Source organism: Panthera uncia, chromosome B1, assembly GCF_023721935.1.
Source record: "Panthera uncia isolate 11264 chromosome B1, Puncia_PCG_1.0, whole genome shotgun sequence".
Taxonomy (NCBI): domain Eukaryota; kingdom Metazoa; phylum Chordata; class Mammalia; order Carnivora; family Felidae; genus Panthera; species Panthera uncia.
The window spans coordinates 150,409,414-150,437,162 of NC_064811.1; the positions used below are offsets into that span (position 1 = coordinate 150,409,414).

The window sequence follows — 27,749 nt, forward strand, 5'->3', positions numbered from 1 at the left end:
CAGACACAGCCAATTGAGCCACCTGGGCACCCCATTTTTATCCCTTTCTTGAGCAACCTTAATTATTTCTTAGGACCCTCTTTTTAAAAATCATATTTTTATTTTCTACCTTGGAACTGCTCTCTTGCATGACAGAAGGGTCTACTATCTTTCCCCCTTGCTTTCAGCTTGCTACCAATTTTCACTTCCAGTTTATTCTTGAGTCAAATTAATGATGCTCATCTCACACTAGTCCTTCATTTGCTCTTCTTTCCATGCTTGGAAAAACTTCACTTCTCCCTCAAGCTGTTTCAGTCTCTCTGAGGACACCTCTAGATCCTGCCAGCCTGTGAAGATGCCCCCTCTGCCCAGGTCCTTTCTAGCACTCAATTGGGAGGGGCAGGTGTGGGACTTTTAACTATTTTCCAAGAAGCTTCTTGAGGATGCGGTCCTGCCTTATGCTAAATCTTCCAACATCTGACACTGTGAGCTGTCAATCTAAGACTGAATTACTGAGTGTTGCTATGTGCCTCTTTCCTCTGGCTTTGGTCTCCTTTGGATTCCCTGGGCCACACTAAAGATACAGTGGCAATTTAGGAAATTCAAAACTTTAAATGGAAGGCTGGACCTTTTCCATGATCTACAGCATGGCTGATACTTCTTTAGAAATAGATTATGAGACAAAACACCTCCTAGTTCTATTTTCCCCCACTCTAACCCTGTTCTTCCAGTGGTCCTGAAGCAGCAATTTCTGGCCATATAATTTCTTCACAAGCTCCTGGGAGCCTGGGATTTGGTTGCCTTGGAGGCCAGCCAGCCAGAATGTCCACCATCAAAGGACATGTTCAGTACACAGTCCCCTTTTCCTGTTAATATCACCCTTATTTCTGTGTGGAGTGCCACCTGCACCCACTATCAGTGAACATAGTTCTGAATGGCTGGCCCTTTGCTGGCTCCTGGAATGGACTTGTGACTTGAGCCTCTCATCTTGGAGAGTGCCACTGTTGGCCACAGTAACTGGAATAGTGATGGACCATAGGCTTATAAGTCACAATAATTAGACCATAGACTTTGCTGGAAGTATGATAAACAGTTTCTCTCTTTCTACTGGGGATGTTAAGTTAGTAGGATGCAAACTGGACATACTGGTTGTCATTATGGCCACCACTTGGAGGCTCTTTCTGATGGCTATAAATAAATAAATAGTCCCTGTCAACATCTGTTGAGCCCCTAGTTTCAGCCATGCCTGAAGCCAAACACCACTCTAGGTATTTTTCTCTTATGTACATCTGTAAATAACTGTTTTTGCCCTTAGATGGTTTGAGATAGATAACTCACCTGCAATGGAAAGAATCCTGACTAATGGGGGGACCCAAAGCCCACTCCCCAAACCAGTGATCCAGCCTGTCTTTCTGGTCCTACTTTCTAATATCACTCTCAATTCCTGGCCCTAGATCTAATCTCATAGCCAGTCCCTCTGCTGGTAGCACACTTTCACACACTTTCCTTGTAAGGAATAGCATCTGCTTTATTATCAGTAGAAAATGACCTAGAATAGCATATAGGACAGAAGGGAAATCAGGAGCCAGAATCCGGGGCTGCCTGTCTCTGGAAATTCTGCAGTGTGGGACCTCAGTCGTTTCCTATTGGGAGGAGATTGAATTTCCTCAGCATTATTAAAGGGCCTTCCCTCTATCTCAGTCACATTCTTGATCCAGAGGTTGTAATTTTCTAACAAGGTGTATATTCCTGGAGTGTTCTTCTGTCCACAGCTCCTGCCCCAGCTGATGATGCCTACCTGGTACCAGTTCTTGTCAGATTTTGTGGTGCACACCAGAGGCCCCCCACTGTCACCCTGTGGACAGAGAACACAGTTTAATAGTGAGTACAATTCTTGACTTTTCATTTGATACAGAGCATATCTTGTGAATTGAGAGAATGCACTGGTCTCCCCTGCTCCTGGATGCCAAAGGAAATCTTGCCATTGTTGACCAATGCCCACCCCTTTCCTGGGTCCAAGGGAGCAGCATGCAGCTGTCAAGCTGGCTCTGGGAGTTGCAGGTGTAAATTATAGACAGTGGAGAGGATAACACTGAAGAGGGAGGAGGACAAAGAATTGATGAGAAAAATAATTGCATCCACAATGCAGTGAGAGGGGATGGAAGACAGAGAGAATGCTACACAGATGAAGAAGAAGAGTGAGGCCTTATCAAATCAGAAGCTCCACGAAGGGCTATAAAAGAAAGGAATGAAAATAGGATACAAGAAATATTATTAGAGTTGTGGAAATGAATTGAGTCTCCTTTGATGTACTTCCAGAGCCATGAAGGAGAATGATGTTCCTTTTTAATTCTCTGGTGTGGGTGTCTTCAGGGCACAAGTGAACTAAGCTTTTCTGAATGTGTGACCCCTCTGGTGTGGAATCCCATGGGTCCATGACTCACATGATTATATATAGAGAAAATATATACCAGGTCCCTAACATGTACCACACATATATATGGCTTCCTTTTATCCATTTTGATACATGGAAAATGAGGCTTAAGTGGGAATGAAGGCTTGATCAGGGGTACAGAGTAGCCCAACCAGAGTTGGAACGAGAACTTCCTGATCCCAAAGCACACTTTCTTTCCACCTTTCTACTTGCCTTTCATGGAAGTTGCTGAGTGGCTACAATCATTCAGGAGGCTCTTCTTCAGTGGAGACATAGCTTCCTTTACCAATGTCATAAACAGGTAACTAGAATGAATGGAATCTTATAACAAGCTCTAACAGGTGGAGGTGAAAGATTAATGTTTCCCAGGCATAATAAGTGAGGCACAGAGCTATCCCCTTGACTTTTGTTTCTCATCAACCCCGCTACTCACATGAGGTAGGTATTTTGATGCCCATTTTATAATTCAAAAATTGGTCAGAATTTATCAAAAAGTGATCAATTTTTAACAAATCTTCACTGTGGAAAACTAATTGTCAGGCCTTCAGAATACAAGACCTTATGCTCTATGGAAGAGAGAAAAATGTAAACCAATGGGATAAACTATGTTTGGACAGAAGTATGAACACAATATAAAAGCAGTACAAAGTGGGGAAGAAATTGATTCTGTTTATGGGAAGGTCTGTCAGGATAGACTTCAAAGCACTTAGTTTGAAGGATGAATAGGAATTTGACAAGAAGACTGTGTGTGGCAATGACTGGAGGGAAGTCAGACAGGAAGTAGAGGGACTAGTTAAGAGGACATGAAAATGATGAAGATCTGAACCATGGATGACTTTGGGGGTATAAATGATGAGGACTAGTTCCAAGGTCATAGGGTGTGGATAACAGAGATAAAGTGCAGAGGAAGATAATGAATAAATGTGTTCAAATGGAGCTTGGGTTGACTGAAGAACACATCCCCAAGCAGAGGGATATACAGAGAATTAACAAAGAGGTCAAGGTTCAAGGATACCCAGTAAATGTGGGTCAAAACCAAAACTGTCCTTTCCGGTACAAAACACTACCTCTAACACTTGTTTGGTTTTTGTGGGTGTGTGTTTTTCTTTGTGCTAGTTTTGTTTCAGTCATTGGGCAAGAACCAGATCAACAGGACTTCCACTCAAATAACTCCTTCCATAAATTTTGTTTTTATAACTTTCTTCATTTATGAAGGGATGAATTTATAAAAAATGTGACTAATATGTTGCCTTGGTTATTTGCTATTTTCTTACACAACATGGAGAGAACAGTCCTTGGGCAAGCAACTCTTTTAAGCCTCAGTTTCCACATTGTTCAAATGGAGATAATACCAACCACTTCCCGTGATTGTTAGCAGATGAAAATTTAGAATCTATAGATCACTTGGCACAGGGTAAATGCTATGTAGTAAGTGCCTTGAAGTGTATTAATATTGTTATTTTACCCTTATGTATTACAAACATTGCTTGTAGATTTAGGAAATAGAGATTGTCTTCACAGACTCCTGGGACCAAGAGGGACATCTATAAATACATGTCCTTTTATGCATAAACTTAATTTCTTTCTTTCTATTGGAAAGAAAAAGCAAAGATTGCTGCTGCATCACTGTCATCTTATTAACAATAGTTAAGTGACTAAGGGGGACTTTCTTCCAAGGACTAAGTCCGATAGCTAGGGACCTGTCTGGTAAGAAACATACTGACCACAGAAGCCTCTCAAGTTCACCACAGTGAGATAATTACACCATGTGATCACTCCTGTCTGTTTTGGGGTAGAACCAGATGACCTGACTTCCAGCATGGCCACATTACCACCTGGACTTCAGGCAAATCACTTAAATTCTAAATCCCTGTTTTCTCATCTGTTAAACAGAGATAGTGAGCACTGCCCAGCCCATGGTACAGGGTAATGGAAAAAATGAAATTATTGAATATGTGTAAAAGAGCTAGGAAGTTATTACACTGCTTTGGATCCATTCAGATAGTGAAGGGAATGATTGATGATTGAAATAAGCATGTTTTGTCATCTGTGAAACAGAGTCTTGATTAAATATTTCTATATATTCCTTTCCAGCTCTGAAAAGTCTGTGATTCTAAAAGTCAAAGATTCTGTGGAGTGAAATAAGATTTCTGTGAAAGTGTCATGCATGATGAGCTCAAGATAACACAGGACAGTGAAACTACTCTGTATGATACTATAATGATGGATGTGTGTCATCATACTTTTCTCCTAACTTAGAGGATGGACAGCACCATAAATGAACCTTAAAAAACAAACTTTGGGTGATAATGAAGTGTCAGTGTAGGTCCATCAGTTGTAACAAATGTACCCTGGTACTGGTGGGGATGTGGGTAGTACAAGAGGTTAAGCATATTGTGGGGACAGGGGGTAAATGGAAAATCCCTATACCTCCCTCTCAATTTGGCCGTGAACCTAAAACTGCTCTAAAAAAATAAAGTAGTTAAAAACAAAAAAGCAGCTCAGGTCTAAATCCAAGTCAGTTTGGCAATCCCATGACCAGACTTCCCAACAGCCCAGCTGATTGCCAGCTCTTTATCTCCTCTCCACCTGCAGACTCTTAGCCTCCTTGAGGACCTCTCTCAGACGTCCCCTCCACTAGTGCTACCTTACTGATACATAGTCCCTGGCTTCCTTGGAAAGTTCATCTATTTGACAAACATTTGTTGAGCATTTTTCACGTGCCAAGCGCTGCACTAGGCACTGAGAATTTACACACGAATAAGACAACGTTTCTGCTGGAGCCAAGACATATAAGAAAATAGTGCATTTCTTTCTTTTAGTTTTTAAGTTTAACTATTTTAGAGAGAGTGTGAATGGGGCAGAGGGAGAGAGAAAGAGAGACTGAGAATCTTAAGCAGGCTCCACATTCAACGTGGAGCCTGATGTGGGGCTTGATCCCACAACTCAGGGATCATGACCTGAGCCTAAATCAAGAGTGATATGCTCAACCAACTGACCCACCAAGGCACCCCTAAAAATTATTTTTGAACTGAACTCTTTATTTTTCATAGTATAATCTTTGTAAGGGTATTACAAATAGGAAAAGTGTTGGGAAGAATAAATAAAAAATTCAGTTGTTTTTAATGATAACATTTAATTAAAATTTTTTAAATGTTTATTTATTTTGAGAGAGAGAGACAGAGCCTGAGTGAGGGAGGAGCAGAGAGAGAGGGAGACACAAAATCCTAAGCAGGCTCCAGGCTCCGAGCTGTCAGCACAAAGGCCAATCCTGGGCTCAAACTCATGAACCATGAGATCATGACCTGAGCCAAAGTCAGAATCTTAACCTACTGAGCCACCCAGGCACCCCTGTAACATTTGATTTTAATTTGTATTTTAAGTATAGCATGATCTATTGCTATTATTTTGAACAGATTTAAATATTTTCATTATAAAATTATCATTTCCCTGAGTTATGTGATGGCATGTTTTTTTAGAAATTTGCTAAATTTAAAAGTATGATTTTCCTTTTAAAGGCAATTATTTTTAAACCATAGGGGACGGTCTGCCTGGTTTATCTATTTAAGTGATGATAATATTGTAGACTTTCAGAAAAATTTCCTTGACGCATCACTGTCAGCTTATTGTTAGCAATAGAAAGCTATCTGAACAGAGAGCAAGGCTTCTCACTTCACAATTTTAAAAACAAGGCCTAAAATGATAACAGCACACTCATTTATAACACTCTTAGGTAATAGATACTTAATTTTAGAAGCTTTCACTAAAGTATATGTTCATAGGAGAGGTATTATAGCAAAAATCCTAGACTCTAGATGGTAGATCCAGCCATTGAAGCAAAGGGTACCAAAAATGTCCTCAAAAATGACTCTTATTTTAAATTTTGTCATAGTTGGCTTTGGCCATTTGAATGTGGGATAATGTTGAATCAAAGAGATTGAAATAGGAGGTGGGAGTGCCTATGGGTCCTGATTCTTATATACTTGGGTGAGCAGTGGGAGGGATTCCTGGGGTAAAAGCAAGTCTTTCATGCCTGGCACACACCTCCCTTGGTGATCTTGCTCTGTCCACTTCCCCAGACTCACCTTTTATGACTTTTGACTTCTGAAATATTGGAAATTCCCTGAACATATGAGTTGTTTCAAGCCTTTGTGATTTTTCCCACATTCTCTCCAAATGCTCTACCTTTCCAATCTTATCTATTAAATGTTATTTCCCCTTTTCTATTGATATTGGAGTCCTTTTCCTCCTGCTTCACTATGAAATGGTTGCTGTCTGAGTCTGTGGCCTGGCTATGTTTCAAAATCTTTCTGTAACTGCTATTACTGGGAAGCTTTGTCTTCTCTTCATTATTTAATTTTGATATAGTTGTAGAATTATGTGCAGTTGTAAGAAATAATACAAAGAGATCCCATGTTTCCTCCAAAAATAACATCTTTACATGTTTCCTCCAATAATAACATCTTGCAAAAGTATAGTACATTAGCACAACCAGGATTTTGACATTGACACAGGGATCCCTCATGTTGCCCTTTTTGTGCTACATCCACTTCCCTCCAACCTGCAACCCTTTCTTAATCCGTGGCAACCACGAACCTGTTCTCAATTTCTATAATTTTGTCATTTCTACAATGTTATGTAAATAGAATCATTCAGTGTGGGACCTCTAGGGATTGGCTTGTTTCACACAGTATAAGTCTCGAGAGATCCATCCACATTGTTACATGTACCGATAGTTTCTTTTTGTCATAACTGACTGGTATTACATGGTATTGGTGTATCACAGTTTAACAGTCCACATCTTTAAAGACATTTGTTTTCCATTTTTGGCTATTATGAATGTTATAAACACTCCTGTACAGATTTTTATGCAAATATATGACTTCATTTCTCTGAACTAAGTGCCTAAGAGTGACATTTGCTGTGTTGTGTGGCAGGAGTGCATCCGGTTTTTTTTTTTAAAGAAATTGCCAAACTGTTTTCCAGAGTGGTTGGACTATTTTAAATTCCCACCATCACTGTATGAGTGATCCAGTTCCTCTGCATTTTTGTCAGCATTTGAGGGTGTCACTGTTTTTTATTTTGGCCATTCTGAGAGGTATGTAGTGATATCTCATTGTAGTTTTAATTTGCATTTGCTTAGTGGCTAATGATATTAAACCTCTTTTCATGTTCTTATTTGCCACCTATATATCCTGTTTAGTGAAATGTCTGTTCATGTCTTTTGCCCACTTTCTAATTGGATTTTTTTTTCCTACTGTTTGAGAGTTTGAGAGTTCTCTATATATTCTAGGTAATTCCTTTGTTGTGTATTATCTCCCAATCTGTAGTTTTGTTTCCATCCTCTTGTAAGAGCAATCCAACCAGTCATAAGGGTTGACTAGCTTCAAGTTAACATACTCCTTACTTGCTGACCTAAGTCCCTTGATGTGTAGCAGAAATAATTTACTTTCTTTGAGATTTGCAGACCATGGATCTTGAGGAGTTAAAGGACTAGAACTTTCCCAGGCCACAGAGGCCAGCAATTCTGTTTGAAGTCTACTTGGCTTTCTGATTAGCTAATAGGTTTTTTAGCATTTTTTGTTTTGTTGTTGTTGTTGTTGTTTTAGGTCCTGCAAATGATTGTTTTTTGGTTTTCTTTAGGTCACACAAATGATTTTACTAACCTCCCTTTGTGCATCTGTAGACCTGGTCCTCTTTTGCAGAAAGAATGGAGTACTCCTGTACATCACAAAAAAAAGAACCAGACCCCCTTGCACAACCTCCAAGCACTGAGATAACATCTATAGCTGGCATCATTGAGTCTGCACATGATCAAGAAATGTTGCCAGCCACTGCACTCCCTTTGCTGATTAACTACCCTCAAACCCTTCAAAAATCCCTGGGCCAGGTAGAAACCTTAGACTTGGCTTTTGGTCAAGAGTCCACCTTCCCCCTGGGTTGCTGGATAAAGCTCAAATTTCTTCCCAATCAAAAACTCGTCTCTTGAGTTATGGCCTTTCAAGTGACAGGGCAGCTGAACTTGGATTTGACAAAACTCTTAATAGGGTCTTTCACAGAGAAAAAATATTTAATTTTGATGAGGTCCAGTTTATCAGTTTTTCCTTTTATGAATTGTTTTTGAAGTCACTCTATGTCTTAAAGATTTCCTGTGTTATATTTCTAAAAATGTTTATACTTTTACTATAAAACTATAGTTTTAGTGCATAATACACTTTGAGTTACATTTTAATTGAACTTATTCTAGGAATTAATGGTTCTCAATTTTAAAAAGATTTTTTACTCAGACTTTTGGCTTTATTTTTCTTTATTTCTTTATTTTCCTTATCCCAGGTTTATCAATAGATTAAATCCAACTCTCTATTCTAGTGATGACAGATCCTGCCTTGAGTATTAGGTTATAACACTCTGGTTCTCATTTAAATATTCAGTTTTAACAGGGCTCTTTGAGATTGGGAGCAGAGGAAGGGAAATAGCAACTCTTTGCCATTGGATTGGAGTGGAAGCCCAGCAGACCAGCGATCACAGCCAGGGGAGGAGCAGGAGTGTCCAGTTATACCTGGGTGGCACACCTGGGTGTGGTGGAAGCTCAAGTTCCTCAGGTGGCCTCCACTGACATCAAGAGAGGAAGAGGGTGGTTTGTTACTACTAGATGATAGTTAAAGCTAAGCTCCACTTAGCTTCCTCTGTAACCACCGTGGAGGGCAGGGGAAGGGAGGAAGTCGAGGTTGTCCACTTGACCTTGGTTGATGGGGTAGAGGGGCTATCAGTTTTTTTCCTGTTTTTTTTTGTTGGTGTTGTTGTTGGAATACAATGTTTAATATTTATTGTCAAAAATGTTTCTGCCTTGCTAGGTTGCTTGTCTCCTGGTCCAAAGAGAGGGAAGTCTTTCTTGTTTTGTTAGTTTCATCTGTGATCATTGGTATTCTGGGTTGCAGGTTTGTCTAGCATCCAGTGTGGGATATATAAGAGGCAAAAAGAAAACCCAAGGAACACACTGTTGTGTCATTCCTTAAGCATTGGGATATCTAGTCAGTCCATCTCTACCTTTTAGTCTTTATTTTTGTTTTACAATATAATGTCCAGTACTTTTAGCTGTACTAAGTGGGAGAGATTGGGGTAAATGTGTCTACTCCATCTTGTCTGGAACCACAAGTTCCAATTCTTTTTGTTTGTTTGTTTGTTTGTTTTAAAATGTTTTAAATTGTCCAGAATGTGAAGAAAACACAAGGTTAATGTGACATGGATTTTGTCCTTCCTTTTGGTCCTCACAGTATTCACTACATGGGAGACTCCTAAACTCGGCATCATCGGGGCACCTGAGTGGTTCAGTCAGTTAAGCATCTGACTCCAGATTTCAGCTCCAGTCATGATCTCATTCGTGAGTTTGAGCCCTGTATCGGGCTCTGTGCTGACAGTGTGGAGCCTACTTGGGATTTTGTCTCCCTCTCTGTCTGCCCCTCCCCCATTTGCTCTCTCTCTCTCAAAGTAAATAAATAATCATTTAAAAAATAAAAAATAAACTCGGCATCATTGCTGCTGGAGGCCATTCTTTCTTACCTCAGAGCCCCTTCTCCATTCTCTTCTCCCTTGATTTCTTCAACCCTATCCAAGCAACTCCCTCCTAAGGCCCTATCTCAGAGCCTACCAGGGTTAAACAATAATAGATAATTCTGTAGATAAATACTCTCCCCTTCCATGAGACAGCTTTTCATTACTCCATAGAATATTTAACATCTGCATTCATAGTTTTACACCAGTGACCAGATCCATTGCCTAGCAAATTAGTAGGAGTAAGTGGGCTCATCAAGGTGATTATGAAGAAAGCATCTCCCAAGACAAAGAGAGCATCCTTAAGCTTTAAAGACAAAACCCATCATTCATCCTTAGAGCCATAAAAAACTAATTTCTGAGTTTTTCTCTATTTTTTCTAGCATCAATCAAAAATATTTTTCTTTTTACATTGTTGTGTTCATTTTATTAAAGCTAAGTCATCAGCTTTTAGTTCATTGACACCCACATGTATCATCCTAAATATTATACGTTTACTCAACTTCCTTCCCAGGAGATTATGGGTTCCTTTAGGTGAGAAACTATATCTCATTTATGGATAGATTCCCCAGGGCTTAATGTGCACAACAGTAGTTGCTAAATTAATGAAAATACAATAGTTCCTTATATGAATCTCAAATTCTGTTTTTTAAGAAGTCCAAGAAATGGAAAAATCTTGGAGTCCTATTTATGTAGTATATCTGTAGAAGAGCAGAAATATTTATGCAGTGTGCTGCGTACTGAATCATGGACATGCACTAATATTCCAAAGACCTGGCAAAAAGTACTCCACAGTCCATGCCCGCATTGCCCTGGCTGAGCCCTGATTCCTACACATTGTCCAGACTCTTATTGTCTATTCTCAGTGAGGAAAGGATACCCCTGCATTGGCAGTCCTGAGATGACAGGACCCTATAGGATGAGGGTGGGGTTACCTCCTAATTACCTGGCAAGCATCAAAGCTCTCATTCTCATATCCAGCACACAGCATATTCTTGGTAAGTCTCGGAAATGCCTTTGAACATTTCTTCCAATCCACTATGATCATTGGCACTTTCATCAGATCAGTTTTCATAGAGTTTTTGTCATCTAGCCCACAGAGAAGGCACATTAGAAAACTCATTAGACAGCATCTCAGTGCTGATAATGCAACTAGATCACCCTGTGCCTCCCCGTGTCCCACCAGCCACTTGTCCACCTTCCACCACATCCTCCATTCTCCACTTCCTTCCAGTAATCCCATGCAGTTCACTCACTCTGCCACCCCAGGCTTTTCTAAACAATTCTCTATCTACTTGAATTATTCCTCTTATTCAACATCATATTCCTGCTTCTAAGCAGGCTTCCTGCTTGACTCCAACCAGCCTTACAGACTTGACTTCTTGGAACAGGCTATTGATCATTTTTTAGCATAATCCTGCCTCTTCAGCATGTGTACCTATTGCTACTTTTTTAATACGTGAGTATGGCACTTCCCCAACACAGGGCTGCTGAAAGTGGGTTTGTACTCCCAGTGAAAACGCTTTCAAGTCCTCCAGATGAGGGGTAGGTTGGTTAAGATTCTTTATAGGGGATTTGCCAAGGCCCTCTTTGGACTGCCAGCTTTCAGGAATTTGTCTGGACGTCTATCTCATTAACCCAGACCACACAGATTTCCAAATTATTCTCCTTATTGACTAGTTTTAATCTTAAAGGTACTCATCTGCAACCTCCTCACTTCTAACTCTCCAGTAGTGCCCAGAGCCCAGAAACAGTGCTACTCTAATTGTTCTATAGTTACCAAACTCCTGAAATACTTACCATCTTCCAGACTCCAGCTGGTTGCAAAGCTCCTTATGGACCTAGAGTCTTGTTCAGGTCTGAGACTATGCTGTACTGTTCTCATACCTTCCCTTACCTATTTTCTTTGGGGATAATCCAATGAGGCTTTCATAATCCCTTTCTACCCTGGTACAGTTTCTCCTATTTTGGCCAGGTAACAATGTAACAAGTAACAACAGATTCATTTCTAAGAATGGTTGGGCAACACTCCAGGACCATCAAAAGTCTGGGCCAGGGCAGGCATCTTAAATGCCCATAGGAACCAGGTGAGAAACATCAATGTGTGAATCAAGGGAGATGTGAGTGAATAAAAAGTGTAGGGGCCCCTAGCAAACCGGAGAGTTTAAATTCAGTTAAACAAACAAACAAGGCTGCTCTGTGCTGGCTGAATATGACCACACCCAGGGTTTGGCTTGGACCTAACATCTCAGCTTGGGGCTTTGAGGAGATGCTTCCTTGGCACTAGGAAGAGCTGATATTTGGCATCTATGAACCTCAGGTATGCAGGGATTTGCTCCAATCCAAGTCCTTGTCTCCTCCCTCCTTCCTTGGCCCTCTCTCCTTTCATGCTCCTGCCCATATCTTTTGATTTACTGTCCCATCCTCAGATGCCAACGATATGGCTTTTCCCCCAGAAACTCTCAAGAAATGCTGAGCAGTCACGTACCAGTGTTGGTCTGACCCCATCCTGCCACCCAGCATTTGTGCCACATGGAGGGGCTGAGCTTCCTGGGCAGGCAGATGGGCCCTTTCAAACCACTGAAAGTGATGGGCAAGGCCAACAGCAGCAAGGCGATGTCATTGTCCATGTTGGCTCTTTGAAAGTCCTTGTGAAGAATTATGCTGGTAACCCTCTTTATTTCCAAGGATGGGCTTCTTAAGTCATTTGTTCCCAACACAACACTCAAGTCCATTGGACTGGTGGCACAGAACCAGACAGGGGGAGGTGGGAGGAGAAGAGAAGTCACAAGGTACAAAGAATTTGCTATGCCCAAACAACCTAATCCCATATGGCTCTAGGGGTCACTAGGACTTGTCCTCTTGGGGCTGTTGTTCAGAAGATGTGAGAATTTGAAAAAGGTAGAGGGAAGTGAAACAGCAAGGGTGGCAGACCACAGCCACATTGCTGCTCCAGCACAGTCCTAGAGATGTGAATGAGATACTCCTGCCTAATGCTACAGACAAAGTTCTTAGCTCTGGAGACTCCAAAGATACAGAAAAGGCCACTTGGCATAGATCAAACATGCTTCAGATAGGTAAGGTGTTATTACATTGATTTGTCTACCAGCAACTTAACAGACCCAGCACAGAATTTAATCTAGACCTACCATTGATTAAGCAGAAAGAATATTCAATAATAATTAAGGACTTCCCTCCAAGCAGAATGGCCAGAAACTTCCCAATAGCCAACCTTAAGTATATTATGGAAGCATATGCAACAAGTTTCCTTGGTTATGCCATGGTGAAACTTTCCCCTGTTTTTTATTAACTTTTAAAAGTCAATCTTCCTGTGTATCTTCAAACTTTCTTGGGGTAGTGTAGCAGATATAGCAGAAAGCATAAGCTCTGGAGCCAGAATTCAAATCCTATTTCTGTTTACTCTATGTGTATCTTCGGTGAGTCACTTAGCCTTATTGGATTTGTTTCCCTCTCTGTAAAATAGTGTTGTTCATTCTACCTGCCTCAGAGGGCTGTTGTAAGATTGAATGAGTTAAAATGGGGTTATTCATCTACCTTCTTCAGGGTTGGTGTCTGAATGAATAAGTTAATGCAGGTAGTTTCTTAGCAAGTAACAGAATCATGATTACACTAGATTTACAGCCAGTCTCCTGGAGTGCAGAGAAAACCCCACAAGGCGCAAGTAAATAGGGTGTCAGCCCAGGATCTCAGACTTCCAGAATTAGGAGGATTTCTTCCTAGAAGGACTTAAATGTCCTAGAAGAGGTGAATGGACCAAGCCTTTTGATTCCACCAAACCACAAATTTTCCTGAAAAGGACAGTGTGTGACCTCAGGGAAACCATAGTTATTAGTCCTAGGTGACCATGAGGAGGGCACAGCAGATGCCAGCCTCAGGTTCACTGTCTTATCTTCCATGGGTGGTAGTCACTCCTGTCTGATTCAGGACTGACCAGGTCTAGGATTTCCTTCAGAAATTGAGTCTTGTTGAGTGTGGGTGTGTCCTGGGGGTGAACATTGTCAGAAGCAATGGGCTCTTGATACTCACGATAGCTCTTCATAAAATAAGCAGTGAGCAGCAGTGACAATCCACCACTCGTTGATGATTGCGCCACCACAGAAATGTTCATTTCTTGCCTGAATACTCACCTGCCATGGGAACTCACCCACCTCAGCCTCCATCCCCCCTATGATTCTGGAATACTGAGTTCCTTCCTCAAAAATGGGTCTTTTACCACATTCTGGTTGAATGAAAGAGACAAAAAGGGAAAAGATGCAACATTTGGTCAGTTTCCATAGAGGCTTATAAGTAGCTATCACTATACCCATTCTAGAGATGAGGAAACTGAGGCTGGCCCTGTGAAGCATCTCTAGGAAGATGAGTAAGCCAACAGATGGTTTATTTTGTTAAACAGAGTCTGGAACTTGGGTCAGAAGTGTTGGCTTTGTCCCCTCTTACAGCATTGTGATCTCAGGCAAGTCAACTCACTGGGCTTATTTCTGCTCTAGTCCAAGAGAAATCAGAGTAAAATACTTGGCCCAGAGCCATCCCTGGAGTGGTAGGCAGAATAATGCCCTCCCCGCCACCGTTGATGTTCATGTCTTAATGGACCACACCCTGGAACTTGTGACTATGTTACCTTCCAGGGCAAAGGGGATTTGGGAGATGGAATTAAAGTTGCTAATCTGCTGACCTTAAAATAAGGTGGTTATTTATGGATAATGGTAGGGGGCCCAATGCAGTTACAAGGGTCCTTAACATGGTGGAAGGAAGCAAGAGAGAGATGTGACTGTGGAAGAAAAGCATGCAGAGATGCAACGTTGTTGGCTTTGAAGATGGAGGGTCCACAAGCCAAGGAATACAGATGACCTCTAGAAGCTGAAGCAACAAAAATCTCCCCTAAAGCCTCAGATTAGGAACAAAGTCCTGGTGACAGCTTGATCTTCACCTGGTGAGAACTGTGCTGGAGTTCTATCCTACAAAACTGTAAGATGAAACATGCATGTTGTTTAAACCACTAGGTTTGTGGTGGTTTGTTTCAGCAGCCACAGGAAACATACATGCAGGAAACCAGAAAGGTGGCCCAGAAAGGGCTGGGACCTACTGCAAGCCCTGAGCTGTGGTAGGTTAGAACATTTGTGTTCCAGGCAAAGCAGCTCCATGCCCCAGCAAGCTGAGAGCAAAGGCTGTGACTGCTTGTGCAGAGAAGAGAATTCACCTCTGGAGAGAATATGTGTCCAGCTCCTTGCCCCAGGAGGAGGAGATACTCCATTTATATTTGTTGACTTGAAGTTCCACCTTGTGTTCTGGAACAAGGAATGAGTTTGACTCTAAGGAGCCTAAGCTCTCCTCTTGTCTCTTTCTCGATGCCACTTTCCCAAATTTTCACTCAATGAACATTTTGAGGATTTTGTAGTGTAGGTTGGAGTGACCTGTAGTGGTCTGTTTTGTTTTGTTTTGTTTTGTTTTTAAAAAAAAAGCTAGAGTGAAAATTTAGCAATATGTGTCAAGAAACTTCAGCTGTCAGGAATCTATTAAGGCTCTTTGCAGAACTTTGTTTTTTAATTTTTTGTTACATTTATTTATTTTTGAGAGACAGAGTGTGAGTAGGGGAGGGGCAGAGAGAAGGAGACAAGAATCCAAAGCAGTCTCCAGGCTCTGAGCAAGCTGTCAGCACAGAGCCCAATGCAGGACTCAAACCCACAAACTGTGAGATTATGACCCGAGCCGAAGTCAGACACTCAACTGACTGAGCCACCCAGGCACCCCTCTTTGTGGAACTTTTGAATCTGTACTTCCTCTTTTATTTGCTAAACACACATAGAGTGCTTACCATATGTCACACACAGTAACACTCTACAAAGACCAATTTACTTAATTTTCATAACAATACTATAAGGTAGGTACTATTATTACCATCCTCATTTTACGGTTGAGACAGCTGAGGGACAGAGAGTTTAATTTGCCCAATGTGACACAGTTAATCATGGCCATACCCAGTTTTGAACCTAGAGAGTCTGCCTTCAGGCTTGGTTCTGTTAGCACTACTCAGTGCCATTCTTTGGAGTATTCTTCTCTCCTATGGTTGCATGGCTCACTTTGTTCAGGCCTTTGTTCAAGAATCACTTCTTTGGACAGGTCTTCCCAGCCCCTCCTGTCCTGGCCCTTCTTTATCTCCTACCCTGCATTATGTTCCTTCATTGCTTTATCATTGTGTTAAGTCAGACATTATTCATCCCTCTTTGCCTGATTATGACATCAGAACATAAGAAGCATCTAGGGAAGGAGACATGGAGGCCTTGTTGCTAGTGGAACTACAGCTGGCAGGCAGGAGACACTCAGCAATGGTGAATGATCCTCTCAGTGGCTGCACTGCTAGGAACTTAACCTAAGGTAAGAATCTGGAATGCAGAAGTATGAAGATGTTCACTACAGTGATCTCTATAATGGCAAGAGATTGAAGACATCCTCAAGGTTATGACTAAGTAGGGCATATCCATTCAGCCATGAAAATTATGCTTATGAAGAGCTTTAAATGATGTGAGTCATGAGACAATGTTACGGGGGAAAGTCAGGATAAAAAAATCATATACAAACTTATGGTTTCAATCATGTGAACAAGCTGGCCTTATGCATGTAGGAAGAAATGTGTCACAGTACTAAGACTGACTATGAACTTCAGGTTTGATTGAATGATGGATGACTGCTATGGGTGCCAATTGTGTGACATCTCTGAAAAGCAGAATATGGCATTTGCTAAGAGGTAGACCCTGGGCTCCCACAGCCCAAGATCCAAATGGTGACTCTGTTGTTTACTGATTGAATGATTTGTAGGCAACTTAAAAACATTGCTTATACTCCCTTTCTTCATTCCTAAAGTGGACCTACCCTATAAAACAGATACACAGGGGTCCCTGGTGGCTCAGTTGGTTAAGCATCTGACTCAGTTTCAGCTCAGGCAATGACTTCACAGTTTGTGAGTTTGAGCCCCATGTGGGGCTTTGTGCTTACAGTGTGGAGTCTTGGGATTCTTTCTCTCTCTCCCTCTTTCTGCCCCTCCCTTGCTTGTACTGTCTCTGTCTCTCTCAAAATAAATAAACTAAAAAAAAAAAAAAACAACCCAGATGCACAGATTAAATGAGATAATGGGTGTTAAAGTGCCCAACACAGTGATTGGCATAGAGTAAATCCTCAAGCCACATTAGCTGTCAGAATTTCTCCTATCTTCTTGTACCAAAGTCTCCACAAGGCTGGCAGCTGGGCTCCATTCTCCATCTTTGTCCTGAGAACAACCAATATCACCAGTGTAGAATCGTGTGGACTTGTAGATTAATACCAGAGCACAAAACCCCTAAGCTGTGATGGAGACAGTGGTGAAATGGGTGAGAATCAGCTGCAACTGAACACACTGGCAGAAGGGTGCATTCTGTTGATTCTCTCCCAACACCATGCACCATCCCCCAATCATATTTCAGTCAACCCCAGGCTAGAACGAGGGAGGCCAGGTGAATAGGCTGTGTTCATTTCATGGGGTAGTGTGCAGAGAGGGAAATGTAAGCCTTGGAGTCAGATGGGTGCAAATCCCATCTCTTTCACTTCCCCACTGTGTGACTTGGGACAAATCTTCAACCTTTGTAAGGCTCAGAGTTCCTAGCACATGCATGGGGATGAGAGTGGAGACCCCACTGTGGGGGTGTGTAAATTAAACATGGAGAATTATGTGACCCATAAAGGCAGCTAAGTAACCCTTCCTTCCAACCTCAGCCACCCTTGGAGAGAAAACCCATGAGGGAGCTGCCTACTGATAACAGAAGACCCTGGCCTCCTGCCCGCCTGCCCTCCTGCACACATGTGAGTGTGCCTAGCTATGCTTCTGCTCTGCATCTGCAGTTCATGGGAGCTCTGTAATACTCCCAACCCCCACACTCTTCTTCCTCTGATTTAGAGGTCTGATGTTCAGCTCATTCTGGGCATTTGCTTCTAGGTACTCCATTACTCATTCAGGGATAAATTCTAGGATTTCAAAACTGAAACTTAAGGTCAGACAGGTTGAACTTTGGGCTGAGGAAGAGAAGAGAAGAAAGGGAAGTATTTTCAGGAAGGGTTTGTGGGAAAACCTGAAGGAACTGCTGTTGTGCTCTTTTGGGCCAACCTCTTAGTGGCCAATTAGCTAATCAATGAACTCGCTAACCAGATCTGTACCTCAGCCCTTAATGCTCACCATTGACTGGATGAAAGTGATGTGAGCAGGGCCATCGTCATGCCCAGCCCCACCTGGGAGAGCTACTCTGACCACTGAGAGAGGGGTCCACATACCGAGATGTACGCCCTTGGCTTGGGACATGAGCAGCAGAATTGATAACAGAAGCATGGCCCTTGACTTTGATGTTGGCATAGGAGGTGATGGAGGCCAGGGCTGAGGGAAATGATGCTGACAGATCCTCCCTTATTATAGCCAGTCCCTGGCTGGTGATGTCACAATGGGCTGTGAGTTTGAGAACTCAGTCAGGTCTTGCAGCCTTCTCCTCCTGCCATTTTGTTTTCAAGGTGGTTGCACAGAAGGACCTCATCCTTGAAGCCTTCTTGTCTAAGCTTCCCTTCCTGCTGATCTGGGCAGGACCTGTCCCTCACTGAGTCCTTGGTAGGCACCTTGCTTTTGTCTCTGTCACTCCCACCCTTTTTAAAGGCTCAAATGCCTATTCCACAAAGCTCGTCATGTAAAGGGTTCTCTGTGAATCTGTGTATAAGACATCAGCAAGGGGTTGCCAGGCTGGATCTATAGATTGGGCAGAAGTTCCAGGAGGCCAAGAGGCCTCTCCCAGCACTAATGCTCTACCCAGTACATTTGCCCTTAAGGTTTTCTGCTCAGGCCTCTGATCTGAAGCTGCAGGTGTGACCCTCCCATGCTGGGTTCAGAGGCTCTGGCGTCCCCTCATGCCCAACCCAGCCGGTGACAATCCTTGCTCCCACCACTTTCTGGGTTGATTATGCATGGCCTCCAAATCTCCAGATATGCCCCTGTCCATTTCTAAAGATGGAAAGGTCAGATCTGAGGTGTAAATTCCTGGTCCATGGCTTCTCCTTATGTCAACACCTCAGTCATGGGATTTAGACCTTACTATTTTCCCCCTGAACTTTCAGCACACTTATTTGGGACTTTACCTAACCATCCTCAGTACTGCCTTTCTGGCCACTGGCCAGGCCCAGTGTTAGGAAGTGAATCTCACTAATTTCAGTTCCCAAAGTGACCACAGGTCATTTTCCAGACCACGATGTCTACTCTGTCTAGCCTGCTCCCTTGGTGTTCTTACTTCCAAAAAAAGGAATGATAGGGTCCACCAGTAAAGTTATAAAGCCCAAAATAAGATCACGTGACTTGGGTGGTGGCCCCTCTTTGCTATACCAAGAATGTGGCTCCAGCTACTTCCTGAGGGGAGAAATTCCAGGACAAGTCACTCACTCCTCCTCTTGTCCTACCCTTGCAGGTAGCTGCTCCTCAGCATCTAGGTGTCCTTTCTGAGGGTGGGGCCAGGGCCTGTTTTGTGGCCATGGGATGGTGCATTCCCCATCTGTTCTTTATGATAATCTGCCTCTTCAAACAGAGGAGGCCTGATGAAGGGCTAACTTTTTTTTTTTTCTTTTACTTGCATATGGGTAAAGGTACCAAAGCATACCGGGTCACTGGACCCTACTCACTGGGAAGCTCCTGCTTTCCCTCTGCTCTTTCTTTAGACTCAGCTTTCTTCCTCCCCTGGCCCTGCTACTCACACCGCTACTGAATGCTGGTGGTTTTCCCCTTTGCTCAGGTTCTGGGGATGTGGATGTAGAGGGGAGGAACCTAGACCCTTACTGCTAATCTCTACTTGTGGGGAGGCAAGGATGATGGGCACATCCCCTAAACTGCTGCTCATCTTCTACAAAAATATCTGGACACAAGCACAGCTCACCTCTAGGAAGATCCATTTCCTTCTGTGTCTATATCTTTCCTGTTAATATGACTTGGGCCCTGTTTCTTGTGAAATACTCATTCACTGCCCAGCATTTTTTCTCTTTTGTCAAGCCTTTTCACTATAACAGGAGATTACAAAATGCCTGAACTGATGGAGGGGAACAGGTGGGGACAGAGCCACTGTACACAGCCACATCTCCAGTGGGTACCATTCCTATAGACTACAATTGAAATACCTCCCCCTGAATTAGGCAAAGCACTGCCAGGTATCTAGCTGTGGAGTTGCAGCCTTTGCACTTCCCTTGTTTACAGTCTTAATGGAATTCCAACCCTCTCCTTTCTCCTTTCTCCCTTTTTAGTTTAGTCCCTGCGGCTATTTCCAATTTATTACGTTCTCTCCAGCTGCTTTTGGGGAGGGGTGCTTTTCCTGTGTTCTCCCCCTGGTCTCCAACCTCTCTCCACCCGCAGAAGCACCTCCCTTCCCGCAGCTTCTCACTCCCCAAGTTCACTTGTCAGCGCCGCATACCTGGTGAATTCTGTGGTTCAGGTTGTGCAGATTGTTGTGTTAATCCTCCAATCCTCCAATAGGTGTGCAGGATGGTTTAGTGTTGGTCTGGCTGTATTACATGGATGCGAGACACACAAAAAACTTCCATGCTGTTCCGCCATCTTGGCTTCTTCTGGTAGGTGTCCTTTTCTTAATGCCATCTAGGAACTCATCTGCTGCTTCTTGGTCAGCAGAAGCTGCTCTCCTGTTATCTTGACATTTTTTAATCTAAACCTCTTTTTAAAATTATCAAACTATCCTTTGTTGGCATTAAATTCACCAGTTTAGATCCTTTGCCTTCCTTTTGCTTTGTTGTTATATAATGACATTGCTTTTCCTGAAATCATATTAGAGGCTAGAGGCATGCCTTTCTTATAGTAATCTTGCACCCATATGAAAGCTGCATTTTTAATATGAGATAAAAAGGCACTTTGCAAAAAGTTCAAGGTTTTTGCACCTGCTGGCATAGCTGCAGTGATGTCTTCATGGATTTCCTTTTCTTTTTGTTACAAACGTCCTTATGCTGGATTCATTTATCTTGGAAATGGCGGGCAACCACAGCTGCACATGTCAGCGTATGATACATTTGAAAGAAACTTTTTCTTGTAATGTCATGACTTTTTTTCTGCTTCTTGGGATCACTATCAGTATCACTAGTAACACTTCATATGGGTGTATAGTGTTACTCAAGGTTTACAGTATTGCACTAAACATAATGAAAAATACACAAGAACCATGAGAGATCACTTTTTACTGCAATATACAATTTACTGGAAAGACAACAGCTTGGCATCACAGCATTTTAAGTGGATACTCCCAACACTGGAGCTCACTGCAATAGCAATGGGAGATGGTTATGAAATTATTACAGTAGTACAGTATACAGTAGGGTTAATTTTATGCAGTTATGATTTAATACTGCATTTTTATGTTTACTTATTATTTCTTATTTGACTGTGAATTGTTCCATGTATGGTCTATAATTTTTGTGTGCCTATGCTTTGACAAATTTTAACCTTTTTAAAGAAATATGTGTGTATTTTATAGCAGTAAATGAGAAAATAATCTAGTATATACATATATTTTGTGCATTTGTGGCACACCAAAATTTTAAATTTTTTTGATATTTCTAGGCTATGCAATTTGTCTGTTTTCCCAAATTTTTGCAAATCTCCAAAAATTTTTCCACAGAATTTATTGGAAAAAATATGTGTAAGTGGACTTGTGCAGTTAAAAATCCATGTTATTCAAGGCCTACATGTGCCCTAGACTGAGTGACTTAATCAACAGATATTTATATCTCATAGTCTGGAAGTTGGAAATCCAAACTCAGGGTGCCAGTATGGTTGGTTCTTAGGGCTCTCTTCATGGTTTTCAAACAGCTGCCTTTTCAGTGGGTCCTCACATGGCAAGTGAGAGATCTCTCCCTGTCTCTTATAAGGACACTAATCCAATTCACGAGGACTCCACCCTCATGACCTAATTATCTTTCAAAGGCCCACTTCCAAATCCTGTCACATTGGAGTTAGGTCTCAACAAATGAATTTGGAGGGGGATACACACATGCAGTCCACAACTGCATTGTAATGCATCCCAAAGATACTTGCTGTGATGATGCAGTAGTGTTCTGGAGTCCAGTTTACAAGTTAATCACCAACTTTGCATTTTTGGTCAGGGGAAGATCATGATCATTGTCCTAGGTATACAGTCTCTGAGGTCATCTTTACATCTAACCCTCTTGGATTCTGAGTGAGGTACCTGGCGTTGTGGAAGGATAAGGCACTGGCTGGTTCTGATGGCTTCCTGCATGTCAAGGTTTTGCATTTCCCATCACATTTAATCTGGAGAACAACTCTGTAAACTAGACCAAGTTATCTCCTTTCCTCATTTCACAGTGAAGAAAGCAACCTAGGACAAGTTAAGGAACCAGACCAGATCACAAGTTACTGGATCTAGGGGTTAATTTTATGTGTTAACTTGATTGGATCATGGAGTGCCCAGATATTTAGTTAAACATTATTTCTGAGTGTGTCTGTGAGGGTGTTTTCAGATGAGATTAGCATTTGAATTTGTCCATAGAATAAAGAAGATGGCCCTTCCCAATGTGGGCAGACATTTTCCAATCACTTGAAGGCCTGAATAGAACAAAAAGGTGGAAGAGGGGAAATTTTTCTCTCTGCTTGATTATGTGAGCTGTGACATCAGCCTTCGGCCCTCCGACTTACACAATTAACCCTCTGGATCTCAGGCTTTTAGAGTTGGAGTAGAACTTACATCACCATTTTTCTTGTTTCTCAGGCATTTGGACTTGGACTAGAACTACACCATTGGCCTTCTGGCTCTCTGGCTTCATACTACATCAATGGCTTTCTTGGGTCTCCAGTTTGCAGATGGCAGATAATGGGACTTCTTAGCCTACATAATTGCATGAGCCAATTCCTTATAATAATAAATCATTACATGTTTGATATATAATAGCCTATTGGTTCTGTTTACCTGAATAATGCTGACTAATTACTCTAAATATGCCAGGATCCAAACCCAGTTCTTCCCAGCTCCAAGTCCATTACTACTCCACATTGTGCTTTTAGACATATAGCCATAGTTAATTTTCACATTATTTTGGCTCATCCTCTGGAAAAACCCATGAGGAGAGAGAAAAAAAACTTTGACTTGTTCAAGATAATACAACTCATCAGGGAAAAGCACACCATTCCCATGTCAAACTACCTTGAGTGGGAGGCCAGCCTTTGTTCTCAGGGCATTCATTCATTCATTCATTCCAACTATTTATTGTCTAATATGTACCAAGCAATTCTCTAACAACTAGGGATGTAGGAGTAAATACAAAATGAGAAGCCCTTGCCCTCACTAAGGTTATAGTCTAGTGGAAGAGAAAGAAATTAAATAAATCCTGAAGATATAGACTCTATCAGATGATCATAAGTACTATAGGAAAATAAAGCAGGGAAAGAGTATAGGGAGTGCAGATTGGGAAGGTAGCAGGTGTTTTTAACAGAGTGTTTGGGGAGGTCTAACTGACAAGGTGACAGAAGAGACCTTAAGGAATGAGGGAGCAAGACTTGTACATAATTGGAAAGCCTTCTAGGTAGCTAGGGAGACTTGTAGGTAACTGGGGATTCTTGTAGGTAACTGAGGAATATTGTTGTAATCTTGTAATATCATAAGAAATATATGTTGTGGTCTTCATCTGGGTCCCTGGCCAGAACCCTTAAAATCTTTGTAATTTATTAAGTCTAAGAACAATAGAAGCATCTTTGTTTTAATATGTGGTTCTCGTCGTGGCCCCTAAAGTAGCTCTCAGGTGATAAAGAAGAAAGGAGTGTCTCTTTTTTTATCCATAACAAGCCTTTTTCAACCACACCTGAGTTTATGTTAATATGGTGACTTGAAAAACCCCTTAGGATAGAGAACTGATCTCCTGATTAGAAGATCTCCTGATTAGAAGGTTAGAACTTACAGCCCCAGAGCTGGAGATTGAATTAATCACCAGTGGCCAGTGATTTAGCCAATCATGCCTACATAAAAACCTTAACTGAAGGAGCTCAGAGAACATCTGGGTTGGTGAACATATGATGGTGCTGGAACAGGGGCATACCTAGAGAGGGCCTGAAAACTCCATGTTCCTTCCCATACCTTGTTCTATGTATCTTTTCCATTCGGTTATTCCTGAGTTGTATTCTTTATAATAAATTAGTAATAGTGAGTAAAGCACTTTACTGAGTTCTGTGAGCTATTCTAGCAAATTATTGAAACTGAGGTGGGGGGTCGTAGGAACTCCTGATTTATATATAGAGGGTCAGTCAGAAGTGTAAGTGACAACCTAGATTTGTGATTGGCATCTGAAGTGGATGCAGTGTTGTGGGACTGGCCCTTAACCTGTGGGGTCTGCACTAACTCCAGGTAGTTAGTTGTCAGAATTGAGTTCAACTGTAGAACACCCATTCAATATCCACTAAAAATTGGAGAAGTGCTTGATGTGGAAAAACCCATACATCTGTTATCAGAACTGTTGTGAGAATAAAGGAAAATAGGAGTTCTTATTTTACTTGTAGACAACAGCTACTTTAGGCAGTTGGCACTTCCTTATTTAACCTCTCATATAGTCATTCTTTAAATTCTTTACAAAGACTGTTGTACCTGGGAAGAGATAGTGTGGTAGCTATAGAGTAAGTCAGAGTAGAGGGAGAGCATTTTGAGACTGTAGTTTATTTAGAAGGTTTTAAGGTGGAAATGACTTGAACACATTTAAATGGGGATGAGAAAGATGTGGAAGAGAAAAGGAGCATGAGGACAAGGAAGGGAGTATATAGTTGATAATATCAGATTCTTAAGGATGTGGGAGGATGGCGAGGTTCAGAGGACACGTGGAGGGGTTATCTTTAATCAGGAGGCATTGCTCCTCTTTGGAACATTCTAGTCCTATTTTGCACAGTAAACACCCTCTTCTTATTTTCCTATAGTACTTCGGACAATTGCCAGTCTCCTTTTCCAGCTCTGCTTCCTCTGTATGATGGTAAATGTGGGCAGTTCTTCCAGGTTCAGACCTAGGCCCTCTTTGCTTTTCTCTCCACACCTTCTGAGTGGACAATCTCATTCATTCCGGTGATTTCAATAAATGGATGACTTTCCAACTGACACTTCTACCCCTAATTTTCAAATCTGTACTTGTACCTGCCTGTTCATCCTGTACAGCTCATTGATCACATTACTTTTATATTCAACCTCTTTAGTATCTCTCAATTGCATCTGTTTCTTGGTAACTCCACTGTTACAGGCTGAACTGTGTCCCTCTTAAAATTTGTATGTTGACGTCCCAGCCCCCAGTACCTCAGAATGTAACCATATTTGGAGGTAAGGTTTTTAAAGAGATGATTAAGTTAAAATTATGTCTAATCCAATATGACTTGTGTTCTTATAAACAGAGGAAGATGGTTACCAGTGGGGACATAGGTGGGGGATGGTTGAAAGGGGTGATGGGGATTAAGGAGTGTACTTGTGATGAGCACTGGATCATGTCTAAAAGTGTTGAATTGCTATATAGTACACCTGAAACTAATATAACACTGTATGTTAACTACACTGGAATTAAAATAAAATTTTTTCAAAAAGAGGGAGAGATACCAGGAGGACATGTCCACAGAGAGAAGACCATGTGAAGAGGTAGCAAGAGGGGGGCCATCTGCACACCAAGGGGAGATGCCTAGAACAGATTCTTCCATTATCGCCCTCAGAAGGAAACCAATCCTGCTGACAAACTTGACCTGGGACTTCCCAGCCTCCAGAACTGAGAAATTTCTGCTGTTTAAGCCACCCAGTATGTGATATTTTGTTATGGTAACTTTGGCATGCTAATACACCCACCCTCTTTACTATTTTAGGCCACCACCATCTTTCATCTGCATTTCTGGAGCCACTTCTTAAATTTTATTCTCTTTTCTAGTTTCATCCTCTCTAAAATAATCTCTGTGTTATACTCAGAGTAATCTTTTCATGCATATGTGACTATATGACATACTTTCACTCCACCACTCTCCCCATTAATGTCACAAGACAGTTAAATATTCTAAAAAGTCAGAGCGGGCTTTGAGATAAAACATATGAAAACTTACCTAAGGAAGTTTTGATGCCAAAGCAAATGGTAGACTATGTGGCTCCTCAAGAGGCTCAGAGTCAAAAGCGGGAAGGGAGTGTGCAGATTAAAGTTTGCCTAACATGGTATCTCTTTATTCCCCACTGCACAGGGAATACAGGGAAGGATTGGTCACACAGATTCATTAAGCCAGGCTTTCCTGCATCCCCTGTTTCCTCTCTAACCCCAGACTTACTATGATGTCACCCAGGACCAGCTTGGCCATGTATTTGTGATGGCCCCAACTGAAACAGTTGCAGCTGGCACTTTATCAGCTTTGGCTAGAGGCATAGGTTGAGCAATTCTGGACTGGAATGAAAAGAAGATGCTCCAGCTTCTAATTCCACTGCTCATGGCACTCAAGGGGCATGCGCAAGAAGAGTCAGGTCTGTGCCAGGCTAACAGAGCAGAGGATGGAGAGAGGCCTGCAACCTCTTACCTGGTTCCTGTAGAGTTGATGTAGAATTCTGAGGGAAGGTTGAGTTAGAGCAAATGGCTCAGGAAATGAGGAGATCCCAACTGATTAATCAAAGTAGATATTTTGAGCTGAGTGAATAATGCCATTTAAAATGATCCCCCAGGATCTGGAAATATAGGAGACTTGGAGTTACATTAGCAATTGCCTCTGCTTCTCCAGTCCCCACTCCCCTCTTTGTAAATGTATTAAGCACCTTTCTGAGCCCAGCATAGTGCTGGGACCACTATGGAATAAGTGGAATAAGTGGAATAAAGACCTTATTAATTTAGACAACCCGTATTAGATTATGTAATCTCATAAAGTGGGAAAAGTTATAGGACTATTATTATAAGAACAAGTGAATGAATGCAGCATTTTCAAGTATGTTCTGTAGACCCCTTGTCCTATTAGAAGCTTATGGTTAGACAAGATTTAGAAATGTTCTCTTCATTACTTTTTCTGTAGAGTCACAGTGGATACTCACAAAGTAAAAGTTATGAGAAATCTCACTGTAAAGAAAATAGAACAATTTTATTTAATCTGGTATTTCTGAAATGTATCTGGTCACAAGACCACCCTTTACATTTGTAAACATTGTATTTGTAACATTTTCCTTATTTGTAACATTTTTGATTTATTCTTTTGAGAATTACAAGTTCCTATAGTTTTCTCATTTTTCCTACTTGAATGGGTGTTGTAAACTGGTTTGTAGGAACTTTAAAAAAAAATTTTAATGACATTAGCCCTATGTCTCTTATGTGTGCTGCAAAACATTTTCTCCTAATTCTTCAACACTCTTCAAACTCTATTTTGGACAAAATGTAAAAGTTTTAAATTTATGTAAAAGTTCATCAATATTTTTACTTATGGTTCTTAGCTTTTATTTGATGTGCTAGAAAGATCTTCTCATCCCAGATTATAAACACGATCAGACCTGTAGAATAATGTGAGCTCTGAAGTTAGAATGTCTGCAACTAATTACATTTCCTCCACATACTTGCTATGTCATCTCAGAATGAATTACTAAATATCTTTGTATTCATTTCTCCATCTGTAAAATGGTAATATTAAGGTTACTGTGAGGGTTAAATATGCATAAAGTTCTGAGGACAGTGCCAGGCACCTTGTAAATACTGAAAATTTGTTAGCTGCCATTATTCCAGCATTTATATGATTTTG

At 41.5% G+C, this 27,749-nt stretch overlaps 2 protein-coding genes across 7 annotated transcripts in view; one reads left to right on the top strand and one right to left on the bottom strand.

Moving 5' to 3' along the window:
• Positions 1–1,481: 1,481 nt before the first annotated feature.
• PRSS55 (serine protease 55) lies at positions 1,482–18,416 on the bottom strand. 3 transcript variants are annotated; one of them, XM_049631391.1, is made up of 5 exons: positions 18,281–18,416; positions 14,012–14,204; positions 12,453–12,703; positions 10,911–11,053; positions 1,482–1,834 (listed from the first exon to the last, which is right to left on the bottom strand). In XM_049631391.1, the coding sequence occupies exons 1-5, from the start codon at positions 18,357–18,359 to the stop codon at positions 1,529–1,531; spliced, it is 972 nt and encodes a 323-aa protein (XP_049487348.1). In that variant the 5' UTR covers positions 18,360–18,416; the 3' UTR covers positions 1,482–1,528. The 3 variants fall into 3 exon arrangements, with proteins under 3 accessions (XP_049487348.1, XP_049487350.1, XP_049487349.1); XM_049631393.1 differs by lacking the exon at positions 18,281–18,416 and adding an exon at positions 18,186–18,264; XM_049631392.1 differs by lacking the exon at positions 18,281–18,416 and adding an exon at positions 15,961–16,135.
• Positions 16,234–27,749, top strand: part of PRSS51 (serine protease 51) — a 48,076-nt gene continuing 36,560 nt past the window's right edge. For 2 of the 4 annotated variants that reach the window (XR_007457969.1, XM_049631388.1), the window contains exons 1-2: positions 16,234–16,357; positions 25,594–25,798. Coding sequence is in view for 3 of the 4 variants with exons in the window: in XM_049631388.1 (XP_049487345.1) it covers positions 25,615–25,798 (184 nt within the window). In the remaining variant the exon portion in view is untranslated. Of the gene's footprint in view, positions 16,358–18,486; positions 18,606–25,593; positions 25,799–26,360; positions 26,500–27,749 lie in introns of those variants that run through there. The other 2 variants (XM_049631389.1, XM_049631390.1) reach the window with 2 other exon arrangements.